The sequence below is a fragment of the Conger conger genome, chromosome 16 (genome assembly GCF_963514075.1).
Source record: "Conger conger chromosome 16, fConCon1.1, whole genome shotgun sequence".
NCBI classification, from domain to species: Eukaryota; Metazoa; Chordata; class Actinopteri; order Anguilliformes; family Congridae; genus Conger; species Conger conger.
The window spans coordinates 39,367,258-39,385,952 of NC_083775.1; the positions used below are offsets into that span (position 1 = coordinate 39,367,258).

The following is an 18,695-nucleotide window of genomic DNA, read 5'->3' on the forward strand; positions in this document are numbered from 1 at the left end:
AGCGAATTCAATTTATTAATATCTTTTCACAGCTCGCCCCAACTGCATAACATATTTTGTAATTTGCTAATATGTAAGAATATATGAATACTGTAGATGCAGACTTTCTGTGCCGGGAAGCAAACCGTAGCTACCACCCAATAAAACATAATATTGATGTTTTCCCGAAGTTGGGCGGAATCTGTGTCCGTGTTTGTTTGAAAGATACAGGTACAATAGGTAAGAGTTTTGTGTCAAACAAGACCATTGTACATCCCTTCCTATCATTGGAAAAAGGCTCACCCTCTGCTTGTGTTTATAGTCCTTAAATTCGGGTTTGAAAATATACCGGCAATGTACCAAAACATTGTACAGCAGTAATTCATGCTCATTGGTTGAAAATGTGTTGTGGTTTGAGGTTTGTCGCTGCAATTCCTCTTTTGACCGTTAGATGTCCGAAATGACCTATTGTCCCTTTAAATGTAGATGATCTCGTCATCGAGGAATGACTGAACACACACCTTCCTCTTCAGTGCCTACTTGGCTTTATTAAGGAGCCCAGACACTTGATGAGCGTCTGTAAACGGAGGCTGTAAAATGAAACCGCTGTGGAAGGGAAGCCATAGGCATTATTGCCGATTTACCTGTATAGAGTTTTAGTTCTGGAGTAGAGATAACGGAGCGGAGGAGCAGTGAATGCAACGTAGCCTTTAGCTAGCGAGGTAACCAGACACAACTGCGATGACAAACTACCAGTTCGTTCATACGTACATAGCCGATAATGGAAGTGTCACACAGTGGCTATATAATGATAATAATAATAATAATAATAATAATAATAATAATAATGAAATGGCTATGCCTCTTCTACTCAGTAGGCCGAATGAAAATTACAGATGGTTTCTATATCTAGCTTGCATTTTTGTTTATTGATCTATTTATTTGTCTAACATATGGAAATGAAGCAAAATTGCAGCCAGTTTCTTTACCATGCAGGAAGGGACCCTGGTGGTGGGCGGAGCAGCAGAACTGCCGTTCCAGCAGCAGAGATTTGCGCTAATTCGCTCGGTAAATTATGACTTTTAAAATGCGATGGCTCATCTTGATTTGCTAGCAGACGGTGGGGGAAATCCAGTGAAAACCAGTCTGTTAGAAGGATAGTGATGAATGAAATAAAATGTGATCACACATTTATTATTCGGAAAGAATACATTTTTCTAATTTCTCTGTAAATTCAACAACATGCACAACTACATCAATGCAATACACGTACCGTCGTTATTTTCAATTAACATCACTCAACAAACGAACTTGGTTCACTAACCGATTGTACATTACTGTCGACATCGCTTGGATTATATTTAACTTTATTATTTGCGTATTTTTACATCTTAACAGTTTAATATTTGCTTTATATATTGGCAAAGCATATTCATGCCTGTAGATAAGTGCAGAAGCATTGTACATCAGATGATGTACATTCATTTATTATTCCTGCCCTACGGTTAGCTCACTGTTTAAAGTATATATGACCGCTTAATCGGATTTTCTCTTTCTTAATCAACCTCTTCCTCGCTTTCGTCCTCGGATTCCCTTTCCTCTCCTAGTCTGCAGTCCCTCAACTCTCCACAGAGTGGCGCTAGTCTTCCGTCTGCTGTCACCCCCATGGGCTGGATAATATTGTCACTGCAAGAGAAGGCAAAAGGTTTGTGAGACTGAGTGAAGCAGAACACAAATGTTTCAAAGCACATCTGGCACCTAAACATGCGCAGAACACATCAACTGGCCCGTCTCCCATGATGATCCTTTTGGGATCCAGTTTGTGCTCCAGAGATTAAATTAAGTTACTTATTAGCTAGAGCCTACACACATTGTTTTCATGGTTTTTCCATATTGTGAATTTTTCCAGTGTTTTATGTTTGTGTGTCTATCCAGTTTTACATGTCCATTCTACGGCGAGAATGAGCTTCACCAAGAACAGGCTGTTTGAGTGACTGTGTCTTTAACTGAACGGAATGCCGAGCGCTGGGGCCCAGCTGATGGAAATATGCAAATGAGCACATAGTTGTGACCTCATAAAGAAGTTCAAACGGCTTAAATGCACAGTTTCTTAACACAGATTGTGTGGATTTATTTGTGGACTGTGCATTTTTATAGCACCTACAACTTTATAATCCACATAGCAAAGGAAATGCCTTTTTCCACAATATGGACCTTTAAAATCGCCACTCAAAAAAGTTGGTCCCAGAAAACTGCAGATACTGCCCCCTCATGACGGGAGTTTGACTCCTCTGCAGTTCGTCTATAACACACATCACAGAAATGCTCTGACAGGAGTTTTCCTGATTCATCCAGAGATGACTATTCGGCTTTATTGTGGAATTTCTACTCAGTTCCGTTCCGCACGGCGGGTGTCACATAGCGCCAATAGACAGCTTCGGTTTAGACATTTGGAGGCTGAAAGAAGGCCTCCTGTCTGGAGGGGGAAGGCGGGGCCGTGAGGGCACGCTCACCGGGAGAGGCGGTTGAACAGGTTGATGAGCTTGCAAGCCTCCTCCTCCTTCTCCTCCTCCGTCATGCCCTCCATGGGGTCGGGCTGCGCCTCCTCCACCCTGCCGGTCACCGGGTTGATCCGGCCCCGGGCCTCCCGGTACTCCTCCGTGTCTGAGTCAGAGCCGCTGGAGTACTGGCCCCCGGGGGGGCCCCCGGCCCCCGGCCCCCCCGCCCCCCTCAGCAGCCCGCGGGCCGCCAGCAGCCCCGCCGCGTTCCCGTAGCCTGTGTACTTCACAAACCTGGACACTACGGAGAGAGAGAGAGAGAGAGAGAGAGGGGGGGGGGGGAGAGATAGAGAGAGGGAGGGGGGAGAGAGGGAGGGGGGAGAGAGAGAGGGGGGAGAGAGAGAGGGGGAGGAGAGAGACAGAGGGAGAGATAGAGATAGGGAGAGAGCGGAGAGAGGGAGGGAGAGGAGAGAGAGGGAGGGGGGAGAGAGAGAGCAGAGAGAGAAATGGACAGATAGAGGGAGAGAGCAGGGGGTGTCAGGATGTGTGAGGAAGGGATAATTCCAGGGCTCCTCCTGACACATTTTCAAACATGAGTTATCAGCACAGGGATGCTCTTGGTTTTTTTTTCATCTTCAGAGAATGCCATCAAGTTCTAACATGCACACACACACACACACACACACACACACAGACAGACATGCATTTTTGGTGACAGTCTGTGCCCCTGTCCTGTGTACTTGGCAAGGTCATGAGGATAACACTGACAGTAGTAGCAAGGTCATGGTTATGGTGATGGTTATGGTGATGGTTATGGTCAGGGTTATGGTCAGGGTTAGGGTCAGGGTCAGGGTTAGGGTCAGGGTTAGGGTCAGGGTCAGGGTCAGGGTCAGGGTCAGGGTCAGGGTTAGGGTCAGGGTCAGGGTCAGGGTCAGGGTTAGCTTGGTACCGTTCTCCTTGCACAGCACAAAGAGCAGCTCGGCGGAGCAGTGCTTGACGTCCGTGTCCACGTGGGTCATGAGGCGCACCAGCCGGCCTCTCACCGTGGGCCCCTGCTCCGGCCTGCTGCTCACATCCCGCAGGGGGGGCAGGATCTGAGTCCAAAACACTGTACTGTACACACTGTATACTCTCACTGACACATCCTACACTCTGTACAGTACACACTGTATACTCTCACTGATACATCCTACACACTCTGTACAGTACACACTATATACTCTCACTGACACATCCTACACACTCTGTACAGTACACACTGTATACTCTCACTGACACATCCTACACACTCTGTACAGTACACACTGTATACTCTCACTGACACATCCTACACACTCTGTACAGTACACACTGTATACTCTCACTGACACATCCTACACACTCTGTACAGTACACACTGTATACTCTCACTGACACATCCTACACACTCTGTACAGTACACACTGTATACTCTCACTGACACATCCTACACACCCTGTACAGTACACACTGTATACTCTCCCTGACACATCCTACACACTCTGTACAGTACACACTGTATACTCTCACTGACACATCCTATAAACTCTGTACAGTACACACTGTATACTCTCACTGACACATCCTACACACTCTGTACTGTACACACTGTATACTCTCACTGACACATCCTACACACTCTGTACAGTACACACTGTATACTCTCACTGACACATCCTACACACTCTGTACAGAACACACTGTATACTCTCACTGACACATCCTACACACCCTGTACAGTACACACTGTATACTCTCCCTGACACATCTTACACATTCTGTACAGTACACACTGTATACTCTCACTGACACATCCTACACTCTGTACAGTACACACTGTATACTCTTACTGACACATCTTACACACTCTGTACAGTACACACTGCGTATTCTCTGCCACAGAACACTGGACTCTCAAAGAATGCATAACAACTGATTCTGAATCTTTGCAATATTGCAGACAACATTTCTCGATATTCATAGCTCATTTACAGATAGTGCCGTGAAAAAGTATTTGCCCCCTCAGACTTGAGATTTTTGGAGCCTCTCATGTATAAAGTGAAAATATTTATTTGAACCGTATTTCAAAGCACAGAACATACGTCAGTAAGCCCCCAATCCCCCTTTCCCATTATAAGAACTAAAAGAAGAAGAATTATAAGAACTGAATGGGAGACAGTTGTGCCTTGACCCGCAATGTGGGCTGAGGAATGAGAGTGGTAACGATATCATAGTGGTGAGTATGACCAGTCATGCTTGCAAACTGCAATTGACAAAACTCTGCTTGAAGTGAAAAAAAGTGCAGGAACTTCCCAAATAGATAATATACAGCTTAGCAAGCAGTTTGCAAATCACACCACACAAGTGGATATTACATTACATTAATGGCATTTGGCAGACGCTCTTATCCGGAGCGACGTACAGTTGATTAGACTAACCCGGAGACAATCCTCCCCTGGAGCAATGCAGGGTTAAGGGCCTTGCTCAAGGGCCCAACAGCTGTGCGGATCTTATTGTGGCTACACCGGGATTAGAACCACCGACCTTGTGTGTCCCAGTCATTCACCTTAACCACTAAACTACAGGCCGCCCCTATGCTCAGAATTATGAATGATAAATTCTGTAGATGTATTGGGAGATGTTAGCTGTAGTCAGAATAATAACCTATTAAAGATTGTTTGAATTTGTGTCCCCTGAAATATGTTGAGGCCCCCATGGATTTTGCCTGAAGAAGAGGTACCTGCTGTTTGAGGTAGTGCCTGGTCTCTCTGTGGGCCCTGCAGCTCTCCGTGAGCAGGTTCAGAACTGGAGTCAGTTTCTCCTTCAGCTTATGTCCCTGTAACCATGGAAACTGTACTGTATAACCATGCGTGCAGACGTGCATACACATACACTGCATCCGAGTCCCTGCCCACTGCACCTGAGTCTGAGTCCCTGCCCACTGCACCTGAGTCTGAGTCCCTGCGCACTGCAGTCTGAGTCCCTGCCCACTGCAACTGCGTCTGAGTCTCTGCTCACTGCAGTCTGAGTCCCTGCCCACTGCAACTGCGTCTGAGTCCCTGCGCACTGCAACTGCGTCTGAGTCCCTGCGCACTGCACCTGAGTCCGAGTCCCTGCTCACTACAGTCTGAGTCCCTGCCCACTGCACCTGAGTCTGAATCTCTGCCCACTGCAGTCTGAATCCCTGCCCACTGCAACTGAGTCTGAGTCCCTGCCCACTGCACCTGAGTCTGAGTCCCTGCGCACTGCAACTGCGTCTGAGTCCCTGCGCACTGCACCTGAGTCTGAGTCCCTGCCCACTGCAACTGCATCTGAGTCCCTGCGCACTGCAACTGCGTCTGAGTCCCTGCGCACTGCACCTGAGTCTGAGTCCCTGCGCACTGCAGTCTGAGTCCCTGCCCACTGCAACTGCGTCTGAGTCTCTGCTCACTGCAGTCTGAGTCCCTGCCCACTGCAACTGCGTCTGAGTCCCTGCCCACTGCAACTGCGTCTGAGTCCCTGCGCACTGCAACTGCATCTGAGTCCCTGCGCACTGCACCTGAGTCCGAGTCCCTGCTCACTACAGTCTGAGTCCCTGCCCACTGCAGTCTGAGTCCCTGCCCACTGCAACTGCGTCTGAGTCCCTGCACACTGCAACTGCGTCTGAGTCCCTGCGCACTGCACCTGAGTCCGAGTCCCTGCTCACTGCAGTCTGAGTCCCTGCCCACTGCAACTGCATCTGAGTCCCTGCGCACTGCAGTCTAAGTCCCTGCGCACTGCAGTCTGTGTCTGAATCCCCGCCCATTGCAGCCAAATTCCCGGCCACTCACCCTGTCAAGCCTCTTCTGCATGAACAGCAGCAGGGCGTGCACACAGTCCATGTTCACTCCCTCCCACTCGTGCGAGCTGCCGGACAGATGGACGGACAGAAGCACGTCCAGACACTGCAGTGGCAGGGCTGAGAGGACGTTCACAGTGTGCCTGGAGACGCAGGGAGGCGCAGGGCAGGGAGACACAGGACAGGGTGAGACACAGGGCAGGGAGACGCAGGACAGGGGGAGGTGTGTGAATATACAGTATTTTGTTTGTAGATATAAGGTACAGAAGGAAGGGTATACTGTCGGTGGTATAGAGGGAAGGGTACAGAGGGAAGGGTATACTGTCAGGGGTATAGAGGAGGGGTACAGAAGGAAGGGTAGACTGTCGAGGGTATAGAGGAGCGGTACAGAGGGAAGGGTATACTGTCGGGGGTATAGAAGAGGGGTACAGAGGGAAGGCTATACTGTCGGGGGTATAGAGGAGGGGTACAGAGGGAAGGATAGACTGTCTCACCCCTGAAGTTCCTCAGTCCTCTCCTCCCCATCGCAGCACAGTAACAGGCAGTGGCGCAGAACTGCTGCCAGGCGGCGATAGAGAGCTGCCTCTTCCTGACAGGGGGAATGGCAGTTAATATAAACAAGATCAACCGACATCCTCACCGATCGTGACCAATTTTTATAGAAGAAGCTATAGTCAGCATCACATCATGCACACTCCATACTATACACACGGAGAGACCATGACTGAGACCGGCCGATGAACACACGGAGAGACCATGACTGAGACCGGCCGATGAACACACGGAGAGACCATGACTGAGACCGGCCGATGAACACACGGAGAGACCATGACTGAGACCGGCCGATGAACACACGGAGAGACCATGACTGAGACCGGCCGATGAACACACGGAGAGACCATGACTGAGACCGGCCGTCGGGCATGTCTGTCTCACCTCGTTGGGCTCTTGCCTGCGCGTGTTATACGTGATGTTGAACAGGGTCTTGAGCATTTCCATAACGCGCTGTGACACCTCCTTGGACACAGGGGGCGTTGCAGGATCTCTCAGCACCTCATAACCTTCCCCCCACTGCACTTCCAGCGACTGCTCGAGAGCAGCTGTCAACAGGGACACGCCTCTCTCCTGAGGGAGACATCAGTCGATTTATCACATGACAATTATGGAATGGGAAAAGACAGAAGATAGCATAAACTCGTTTGATGAGTTTTGTTTTCTAACTCAGGTGGCTGTGCCAGCGCACCAGATGCCAGCGCATTTTTGCGGTCACACCCGCTGAAATTTACCTTCTGGAGCTGGGCCCTCAGTTCTGCCCGCAGGGCTGTCAGGAGGAAAAGGAGTCGCAGATCATAAAACTGGCCACTAGGGGGCTCAGGAGCCTGGTTGCCCCTTTTCAGTCTCTCTGACAAGCCTGACAGCAATCTGACACAGAGAAAAGACACCAGGGACCCGATTAATTCATTATTCCGACTCGCACTTCCCTAGAGCGTATTTCTTTCGCTGACTACAACAAGTTTGTTGGTTGGTCGGTTGATTGGTTGGCACCAAGCCATCTCACTGCCCTCTGGTTCCAAACAAGATGGCGGTGCCTGTTAACTACAGTACTGTGCAAAAGTCTTAGGCACCCAAGATAAATATAAATTTGGTCTTAGATGTTTATTGTTTTCTGCATCAGTGTGAAAGTTGGAAAGAGCATATTTGAGATTTCCCAGCATTCTTTTTCCAAAAGAAATGAAATGTTACAGATCATTAAAGTAAAGTAACATGTTAAAAACATAGTAAAAGACCACTCTTCTGGAGATCTAGAAGAAACTGAAACAGCCAAAGTCTGCAGAATAACTGGCAAATTCTCCTATATGTTTGGAACAACCAACCAGCTGAGAAGTGATGCAGTTTTAAAGGTGAAGGGTGGTCACAACCATGTTGATTTGATTTAGTTTTTACCTGTATACTGCTCTTTATAGTAAATTTTGTGATAGTAAAAACGTTTAATTTAATTATTTTTTAAGGCATCTTCACTTTTATAGACTTTATTTTACATGAGCCTGAGACACAGTACTGTACCTTCCGAATATGGTTGTTTTCTTGGTTGGCTAATAGCCGGGGAGTTATTAAATCCCTCCTCCCTTGTCTCTAGGGCTGCCCCCAGAAAATATCAGTGGTTATCTCACATCTTGTGAGTAGCTTTTAGAACCCAACTCGGTCGCGTTTGGTCCTTTGACCGCGCTCCCTTACGCCCGTGGTTAACAACAGCCACTCAGCAACCACATAATGACATTGAGTCCGTCATTTAATGCCATTTGCTGACATTGTTATTTGCTAAAATACTAAAGTTGTGATTATCTAGTCAACCAACTACCAGCTGTCTCAAAACATCGCTGGAGCTGGTCTCAACTGGTCGATTAGTTAAACCATGTGGAGCCTACTACCTCAGGGTGCTGGCTCGTTCCTGCGCTTTCTGGCTGTTGTAGACGACGTTGCACAGCGCTTTCATGGCCTCCTTCCTCCACACCTCTCTGTCGTCCTCCCCTTCCTCCTCCTCCTCCTCCTCCTCTTCCCCTCTCTCTTTCCCGCCGTCCCTCTTCCCCCTGGCGAGCCTCGCACAGCCGCACGCCTCCGGCCCGTCGGCACGGAGACCGTCGGCACTGCGGCCTGGCTCCGCCCCTGCATCGTGGAGAGGGGAGAAGGCTCTGGAACAGGGGGCCTCAGCGTGCGCGTTGCCGGGGCAGCCGGCCGGATAGGCCTGGCTGGGCGCGCGGGCGGCAGAAACGTCGACCCGGTTGATGTAGGTGTACAGCTCCACCTCCCGGTCCTCGTCCAGGGGCAGCGGGTGGGAGCTGAGGCCCCCGTAGCGCGCCAGCGTGAGGAGAGCCGTGTCCGTCACCAGCGGGGCCAGGGCCTGCCGATCCCGCGTCAGGATGCGCAGGCTGCGCAGACACACTGTCAGCACCCCCGGCTGCAGCTGCGTCCGGATGAACCAGATCAGCGCTGCTGCCAACCTCTGAGAGAGAGAGAGAGTAAGAGGGAGAGAGAGAGGGAGGCAGGGAGAGACAGGAGAGAGAGAGGGAGGGAGGGAGGGAGAGACAGGAGAGAGAGAGAGAGGGAGAGGGAGAGAGAGAGGGAGAGAGAGAGGGAGAGGGAGGGAGGGAGAGACAGGAGAGAGACAGGGAGAGAGAGGGAGAGAGAGAGAGAGGGGCATTGTTTTAAAAGCTCCTATACGCCTCTGGAAACTTTTGGCAACTCCCACTAGAGTGTGAAGCTCAAGAGGCCCTCTGTCGGCCATTTCATAAATTGGAGGTGCTGTTTCGATCGCACTAAATGGGCTAGAGATTTGAATTAGATAGAGCTTTGTCATTTTAGACAGGGGGTGTCATTGACTAGCCCCTGCAAGACCAATGGTGAGTTAGATAGCTCAAATGGCATGACCAGGTACTTATAATGTCCCCCAGGGGTGTTGAACGGTGTTTTCCACTCATTGTAGGCGTTCTAGGGTCCAACGTAGTGAACGGGGTCGCTGCCTGTGCAGGCACTCAGAGGCCGTGGTCATGAGGGGGAGAGGGTAACGGCTCTTCACCGTGACGTTATTAAGACCCCCGTAGTCGACACAGGGCCTAAGCCCCCCGTCCCTCTTTCCCAAAAAGAAAAAGGCCTGCCCCAGCTGGGAGCGTAGAGGGCTGACTGAGACCAGGGGCTCGGTCCTCGGTAATAGTGGCGGTCTTCAGACCCGACAAAGGAAGCAAACAGAAAGGAAATTGGCAAAGGAGAAATTCCGTACAGATATTGGGAAGTATTTTTTTGCGAGTGGTCAATGTGTGGAATAGCTTGCCAGTGCATGTAGAGGAGGCAGAAACACTGGGGGTTTTCAAGACCAGGCTTGACACGGTGCTAGATACAATTCAGCTTTTAGGCAAACTAGGTAGTAGGTACACTTAGGGGTAGGTAGCATTGCTGGGCTGAATGGCCAGTTCTCGCCATTACCTTATGTCATGTCATGTCATGTCATGTCATGTCATGTCATGTCATGTCATGTAAACGAGTGCCTGGGAGGAGGCCGATCGTAGGGCATACGGCGAGGTAGGGCAGTAGCCTTTTCATTTTCTGAACACTGATCAACGTACTGCGAAGGGCCCCCGGTGAGGGCGGGAGAAACCGTGCGCCCGAGAGAGGCTGCCCCGGAAGGGGCTCGAGAGGCCTGGGGCCAACAGCAGCAGGAGGAGAGGACCCTTCATGGGGCTGGGGGCCTCCAGATCTGAAAATGGCTGTGCACCGACGCTCCCCATCCAACCTGATGGAGCTTGAGAGGTGCTGCAAAGAGGAATGGGCGAAACTGCCCAAAGATAGGTGTGCCAAGCTTGTGGCATCATATTCAAAAAGACTTGAGGCTGTAATTGCTGCCAAAGGTGCATCAACAAAGTATTGAGCAAAGGCTGTGAATACTTATGTCCATGTGATTTCTTAGTTTTTTATTTTTAATAAATTTGCAAAAATTTCAAAAAAACTTCTTTCATGTTGTCATTATGGGGTGTTGTGTGTAGAATTTTGAGGAAAAAAATGAATTTATTCCATTTTGGAATAAGGCTGTAACATAACAAAATGTGGGAAAAGTGAAGTGCTGTGAATACTTTCTAGATGCACTGTAGGTGGCATGTTAAGATTTTGGGCCAGGGTGGAATCCATATAACAGCGTGCTGCACCTCAATGAAAAAATGCGGGGAGGCTGTATTTGCAGTTTTTTCCGCTGCTAAGAAGGTGCAGTTATTATAAGTGAAGTGGGGAAATTTGTCAGTCTCATCGTTTCCCTGAATTTCAGAGCACATGCCTTATCACAGCATACACAGGAGCCTGGTCTCATTCCTCTCTCCACTTCAGAGAGCTGCATGTGCCCTAACTTTGGGGGAGGGGGGGCATGTGGACTGATTCGGATGTTTTCGGAAAAGGAAGTGTACCCCCCTCCCCTGAAATGGAGCCAGAGTTAAAGCCATTCTCCGTTATGTTCATGGATCTGGTTATCCGTACCAATGGCCAACAATATCAATTCCTCGGACGAGGTACTGAATTGAATCTGAACATCCCGGCATGAGTCTGCTGGTGTCACGTTTCATGCTTGTCATGTCATTTTACATTTACATTTTCGTCATTTGGCAGACACTTTTAATCCAAAGTGACTTACAAGTGCATAGGTTCTTCCACAAGTCAAAGCATCACATCCATAACTATGAAAATACACAGGAAGTGCTGTTCTAAACATATTGTCATCATAAGTGCAATTTTTTTTTTTTGGGGGGGGTTAGACAAGAGGGATAGGGATATCAGAAAGGGGGGCGGGGGAAATCAGGAGGGATTTTGAAAAGGTGTGTTTGAAAAGGTGTGTTTTTGAAAGGTGTTTGAAAAGGTGTGTTTTTAGTCTGCGCCAAAATAGGGGGAGGGATTCTGCTGTCCTGACAGTGGTAGGCAAGTCATTCCACCACTGAGGAACCAGAACGGAAAATAGGCGTGAACGTGCAGCTCGACCGCCAGGTGCTCGTAGTGAGGGAACCATAAGGTGACCAGAGCTGGCAGACCGGAGTGGTCTAGCTGGGGAGTAGGGAGTGATCAAGGATTGTATGTAAGGTGGGGCAGTCCCCTTAGCAGCCTGAAATGCTAACACTAGGGCCTTGAATCGGATGCATGCGGCAATAGATAGCCAGTGGAGGCCAATGAGAAGCGAGGTGACATGAGCCAACCTGGGCTGACTGGTGATCAGGTGGGCTGCAGCATTCTGGACCAGCTGGAGGGGCTTGATGGCACACGCTGGGAGACCGGCTAGAACGGAGTTGCAGTAATCCAGGCAGGAAATGACGAGCGCCTGGACTAGGAGCTGGGTGGCTTTCTCCGTCAGGTGATGACGGATATGAATACGGCATATATTGTACAGAAAGAACCTGCATGTCTTATGTTTAGTTATTGTCTTGGTTATATTATTGTCATGTCACATATTAGGTTAGTCTTGTCATGTCACGTAATATAGTTTACTGTCATAGTTTTGCAAACTTATGTCACAATTTATGTTTCATGTTATGTTGTACTGTTCATTGATTAGCATACACTTTTTTTTGTGTCTTTCTGCAAATCTTGCATTCCTGCTTTCTCTCTCTCCCTTTCTGTCACTCACACCCTAATTGTTTCAATTTCCCTTGTCTTCTTACTAATCTACTAACGCTAGATCAGGATTGGGTAATACTAACATTCTAACCATGTGTTCAAGTTACCTTACGTTTCTTGTGTATGTAATTTACTAATTTACTAACGCTTGGGCAGGATAGGTTTATTACTAATTACTAATTACCTCGTTAACTTGTCATCCATCGCACCTGTTTTCCATTCTCATGCTGCTCTCAATCTAATTGTCTGCACCTGTCTACACCTGCATATAAAGCTCAGTTTCATGTCTTGTCGTTGCGAAATTGTTGCCCCCTGTTCATCAGTGCACCTTTTGAGTGTTTTTGTCAAGCCATTGTCTACCCGTTATGATCCAAGCCTGTTTATTGGCCAAAGATTATTGACTTCTGTTTTGTTGACCATTGCCTGCCTGTACCATGACTTTGCCTGCTGTTTTTGTACTTTTGCCCCACGGAGCAGACTTCGGTCTTGACTCTTGCGCCGTCATCGACCCTGAGCCTGCCTACCGTCCGCCTGTACTTCTGCCCCGCTGACAGCTTTCCTGGCTACCGGACTTCCCGCATGGTGTACCGACTACGAGACTGCCTTCTCCCTCGGTACTGCGCTTTGGTTTGCTGGTTGGATTTTACGTGTACAAACATTGCTTGTTTTTGACTACGCTCTCTGGATATTCCCCAAATAAAGCCCTGATGGGACTTCACTACACCATTGTTTCTGAGTCGTGCATCCTGGCATGAGTCTGCTGGCCTGTGATTCTCTGAACATCTGCTGGTGAGCGACCAGCATGGCCCACTGCATGCCGATAGCAGCCATTGAGCGGAGACAGGCACGCTGTGTACCTCTCTGCCAGACTCATTCTGTCAGGGGAGCGGGGGATAGGGACACGGTCACGGGCCGTTAGCCCAGAGGGATAACCGCTAAAATCAGCAAGCGATAGAACAGGGACTGGGAAAACACAAATACATGAAAACACTTAATAAGCCCCTACTATTCTCCCCTACTGGTTAAGCTACTCACTGAATCTTCTGTCAGTGGTCTTTAAAAATATAACTGAGGAAACGCTGCCATGGCGCATCTAATAGAAGGGCAAAACAAAGCCCAAAAGGGAAACAAAGCGGGGAGCTACAGAAAATGATACACGCGTTAAAGCAACAAGAGAACCCACTAAACGGAGCCCGAATCTCACAGATAGGATGGAGACGGTAACTTCTGCTGATCTGGAAACACAGACACAGGAGTGAGCGCACAGGAGAGAAAGTGCAGGAGAGAGCACACAGCGCACAGCGCACAGGAGAGAGAGCACAGGAGAGAGCACACAGGAGAGGGAGCACAGCGCACAGTGCACAGGAGAGAGCACAGGAGAGAGCACACAGTGCACAGCGCACAGGAGAGAGAGCACAGGAGAGAGCACACAGGAGAGGGAGCACAGTGCACAGCGCACAGGAGAGAGAGCGCACAGGAGAGAGCACACAGTGCACAGCGCACAGGAGAGAGAGCACAGGAGAGAGCACACAGGAGAGGGAGCACAGTGCACAGCGCACAGGAGAGAGAGCGCACAGGAGAGAGAGCGCACAAGAGAGAGCACACAGTGCACAGCGCACAGGAGAGAGAGCACAGCGCACAGCGCACAGGAGAGAGAGCACAGGAGAGAGAGAGCACAGGAGAGAGAGCGCACAGGAGAGAGAGCGCACAGGAGAGAGAGCACAGGAGAGAGAGCACAGGAGAGAGAGCACAGGCTAGCGTCAATGAGTCCGTGCCGAGCCTGGACAACCGGGACCTTAATATAGCGCGCACTCAGCTGAAAGCCATCAGGGGTAATTAAGCTCAGAGAAACCTGTCTGTGGCCTGTCAGTGAGCAGTGTTACTAGGACGTCATCTTTGGGTGGATATTTTGATTATTTTGTTGCTTTTCCTAAATAGGGTATGTAAACATTTAGATATTTAAAGGAGGACTAAGCACACCCACACTGTGGCTGGTTTAGCATTTCAGGTTACGGTTGTCATTGTCATTGCCAGGAGGGCGGTACACTGTGGAGATGGAGGCACAGACAGACTGTGAACACAGCCTTACCCTTCAGATGGAGGCACAGACAGACTGTGAACACAGCCTTACCCTTCAGATGGAGGCACAGACAGACTGTAAACACAGCCTTACCCTTCAGATGGAGGCACAGACAGACTGTAAACACAGCCTTACCCTTCAGATGGAGGCACAGACAGACTGTAAACACAGCCTTACCCTTCAGATGGAGGCACAGACAGACTGTAAACACAGCCTTACCCTTCAGATGGAGGCACAGACAGACTGTAAACACAGCCTTACCCTTCAGATGGAGGCACAGACAGACTGTGAACACAGCCTTACCCTTCAGATGGAGGCACAGACAGACTGTAAACACAGCCTTACCCTTCTGAGTATGAGGTCAGGGTCTTCAGACTCATCCGAATCCAAGTCAGAGTCCGAGTCTGGAACATACTCCCTCACTTTATTCCTCCTGAACTGGGAGAGGAGAGACAAAGAACGGATGAGTCCAGTGCACACAGACCTGAGCTGTAGCAGCACTGACACAGGCACTGACCTGAGCTGAGCTGTAGTACTGACACAGGTACTGACCTGAGCTGAGCTGAGCTGTAACACTGACACAGGTACTGACCTGAGCTGAGCTGTAACACTGACACAGGCACTGACCTGAGCTGTAACACTGACACAGGTACTGACCTGAGCTGTAACACTGACACAGGTACTGACCTGAGCTGAGCTGAGCTGTAACACTGACACAGGCACTGACCTGAGCTGAGCTGTAACACTGACACAGGCACTGACCTGAGCTGAGCTGTAACACTGACACAGGCACTGACCTGAGCTGAGCTGTAACACTGACACAGGCACTGACCTGAGCTGTAACAGCACTGACACAGGCACTGACCTGAGCTGAGCTGTAACACTGACACAGGCACTGACCTGAGCTGAGCTGTAACACTGACACAGGCACTGACCTGAGCTGAGCTGTAACAGCACTGACACAGGCACTGACCTGAGCTGAGCTGTAACAGCACTGACACAGGTACTGACCTGAGCTGAGCTGAGCTGTAACACTGACACAGGTACTGACCTGAGCTGAGCTGTAACAGCACTGACACAGGCACTGACCTGAGCTGAGCTGTAACACAGCACAGCTTATTTGAACAGGTGTGAATTGGTGCATTTTTAAAACCCAGAGAATCCTTACCTCTTCAAGCTCCCGTTGCTAGCAGGTTTCATTGGAAAGCCAGCGGGAGACAAAGAAAAGAAGGAAAAGAAGGAAAAGTATTCACAGGAAGCAGTTAATAAAACCATAAACCACCGACTGCTGGAATAAACAGGAACATAGAAGACCATAAACCACCGAGTGCTGGAATAAACAGGAACATCGAGGGGGAGGAGGGCCAGAGAGGCATACAGTAAACAGGGAGAGGGATACGTGAACACGGATGAGTCAGCTTAACACCAATTAGATCATTAATCCAAGTGAGCTCCATCTCCCATGGAGAGAGAGAGAGAGAGAGAGAGAGAGAGAGGGAGAGAGAGAGAGGGAGAGAGAGAGAGGGAGAGAGAGAGAAAGATGCTAATCTGTAGGACCTGATAATCCACAGACAGGCAGTGTCACAGGTGCATGCCCCACTCGTACACACAGGAGAGAAGCTCAGCACGGCTACTGGCAGGGTTACTAATAATAATCAATAATAATAATAATAATTCCTTATAATTCCTTATATAATTAATAATTTATATAGAGCTTTTCTCACTCAAAGCGCTTTACAATGATGAGGGGGAAACCACCACCAATGGGCAGCACACGCAATGGCAATGGCAGCCATTTTGTACCAGAATGGTCTCCACACGTCTGGAGAGTGTGCAGGTACTGCGTGCATTTCCATAAACGGCAGCTTCACAGCAAAATAAGAGTCTTTAAAACATGTAAATGCACCATATATTCCCAATACATGAATAATTCATTCTTATCACTAATTGGGAACATACAATGACTGAATGATGCCCTGTATGTTATATATGTTATATTACACACTGGTGTGATGCCCTGTATGTTATATATGTTATATTACACACTGGTGTGATGCCCTGTATGTTATATATGTCATATTGCACACTGGTGTGATGCCCTACAGAGTATGAAGGCAACAGACTTGCTGCTCAAAACAATATAACCTCTCTCCTCCTTTCTTTCCTCGTCCTCCTCACCTTCCTCCTCTCCTTTTCCTCTACGTTGAAGAAGAAGCACTCGGCGTACTGCAAGGAGGGAGAAACAGGGTCAGTTAGTTTAAAAGGCCGAGAGAGCTAATGAGGTATGCACGAATAATGACCAAAAAGCAGTAGTAAACATCCATCACCTCGGTGTTGTATTCTTTCAGTTGAGTCTGAACCCCGTCTTGGTCCCCGTCTTTAATCGACTGGATTATGCTCTCCACATCCACGGCCATGGCCTACACGACAACACACACCACCATAACAGCACACACATTATCACAGCATGGACTGCACCTTCCGTGCCGTTCCCACATTATCACATACGAATGCTATTTCATATCATACACCACCACAGTACACACACCATGTAGTAACAACAGCTCTTCTTCTGCATTGCCCCCCATTTCAATGTTTGACTTATGAACATCACCAGTCTTTATACCTTACTTTCAGGTTGTCCGACTAGCAATACTATAACTATTTACATTTAAATTGATCTCAATGGGAATTGGGGGGTGGGACTAGATTCAGCTGTAAATTATGCAGTGTGGAACACATTTGTTGGCTAAATGGCTTTAAGTCGTCACGAAACATCCAGAGAAAGTAAACAGAGAAAATCTAACATTTATTGGAAAAAGGTAAGGTGTATCCAAACTGAAAATAGAACATAGTACAGGAGGCCCTGCACAAGGCCATAATTCAGATGTTATATCAGTAGATTATGTTATGTTATTATGGTTATTACAGTTACGCAAGCACAGCTGAAGTAAAGAGAGATTCTGCTCTCTGGTTTAAGCTGCAGTCTGCTTTTGTGACTTCATCCATCCTGCTCATTGTATTGCGCTCATACGTTCTAATACTGCCAGTGTCACCTTGGATTAGGGCATCGGGTAATTCAATGAATAATAATAGATTTTTTAAAATAAACTGATCAAGTAAATTCAAAATGTGAGCAATTTGTTAATGTACGTCTTAACGGGCTATATTATACATAGTGTTTTATTAACGCTGCACACACCAACAACACTGTTATGTCATACAATGCTATCCTTCATTTTCCGTACAGTGCTTAACTGTGGTTAAATACTTTGGCTTTTAAATCCTGGAAATACATCTGGTCATTTATAGAGGATATGGTTAATGTTATGTTAAAACTGGCAGTGGGATGTTTTGTCTAAAGAAATGTAATACAGCGTGTTCCAATTGCTACAGTGCATCCCAAGCTAATCCAGAAATAAATCATACGTGTTATTAGTAACACATTTGATGTAATTAACAATTTCAGAAACAATTTTGTCTCAAGAATACTTCTCAAAAACAAGCAACTTGTTCGTAATGGTAATCAACTTTTCATCTTATACGCTGGCACTAATCAGATTTTTAAGCATTTTAAGGAATGTATGCCTGCTATAGGGGAATATACAAAGTAACAATGGACTTGGGTTTTACAATAGCAAAGATACAAAATTAATGTCTGCATCCATATGATTATTATAAATAAAATATATTTTAAACTTTGCTAATTTAAATTAATATATAATATTGATGAAAATCACAGCAATACATTTTTCTAAAGAAAAATACAAGCTCATACAGCCATGTAAATGCAACCATAATGTCAACCCACAAAAGCAAGGAAGACGCAAAGTACATTGACTCAAAATCTAAACATTGAGTTTAGAGTGTAATTATTTAACTACTAGTCCCAGAGTTCCCCACTTTCCTCTTACCTACTGCGCTTCCTGTCAGATAGGATCAGAAAACTCCCTCACCGTAGTCAGTTTCTTGGTTTTGATTTTATTCTATTTTATACAGTCTGCGGCCAGCTTTAGGTCTGTCTCACTGTGTCACTCTGACACTCTCTCTGTCATCATTTTCTCTTCCTCCCTCTCTCCCTCTCCCCTAATCCCAGTGTGCTCTATATTGCACTGTAGTTTTCATAATCTAATCCCCACACTGCCTCTGTCCAGCTCGCTGA

At 47.8% G+C, this 18,695-nt stretch overlaps 1 protein-coding gene across 1 annotated transcript; it reads right to left on the minus strand.

The window, feature by feature from the left end:
• Positions 1–1,157: 1,157 nt before the first annotated feature.
• si:ch211-195b15.7 (synembryn-A) lies at positions 1,158–16,950 on the minus strand. The gene is made up of 13 exons (XM_061225279.1): positions 16,861–16,950; positions 16,712–16,759; positions 15,702–15,719; positions 14,879–14,971; positions 8,742–9,313; positions 7,599–7,734; positions 7,249–7,437; positions 6,807–6,901; positions 6,305–6,455; positions 5,236–5,331; positions 3,427–3,571; positions 2,493–2,778; positions 1,158–1,665 (listed from the first exon to the last, which is right to left on the minus strand). Exons 1-13 carry the CDS (start codon positions 16,948–16,950, stop codon positions 1,536–1,538), a joined length of 2,049 nt encoding a protein of 682 aa, XP_061081263.1. The 3' UTR covers positions 1,158–1,535.
• Positions 16,951–18,695: the final 1,745 nt, after the last annotated feature.

Bases quoted from the DNA above. Each gene is read 5' to 3' on its own strand.
- si:ch211-195b15.7 (XM_061225279.1), bottom strand. From the start codon at position 16,950: ATGGCCGTGGATGTGGAGAGCATAATCCAGTCGATTAAAGACGGGGAC. The intron at 6,902-7,248 runs GTGAGACAGACA...TCCCCCTGTCAG, and splicing joins GCAGGCAAGAGCCCAACGAG to GAAGAGGCAGCTCTCTATCG. The intron at 1,666-2,492 runs GTGAGCGTGCCC...CTTCTCTTGCAG, and splicing joins CTGTTCAACCGCCTCTCCCG to TGACAATATTATCCAGCCCA.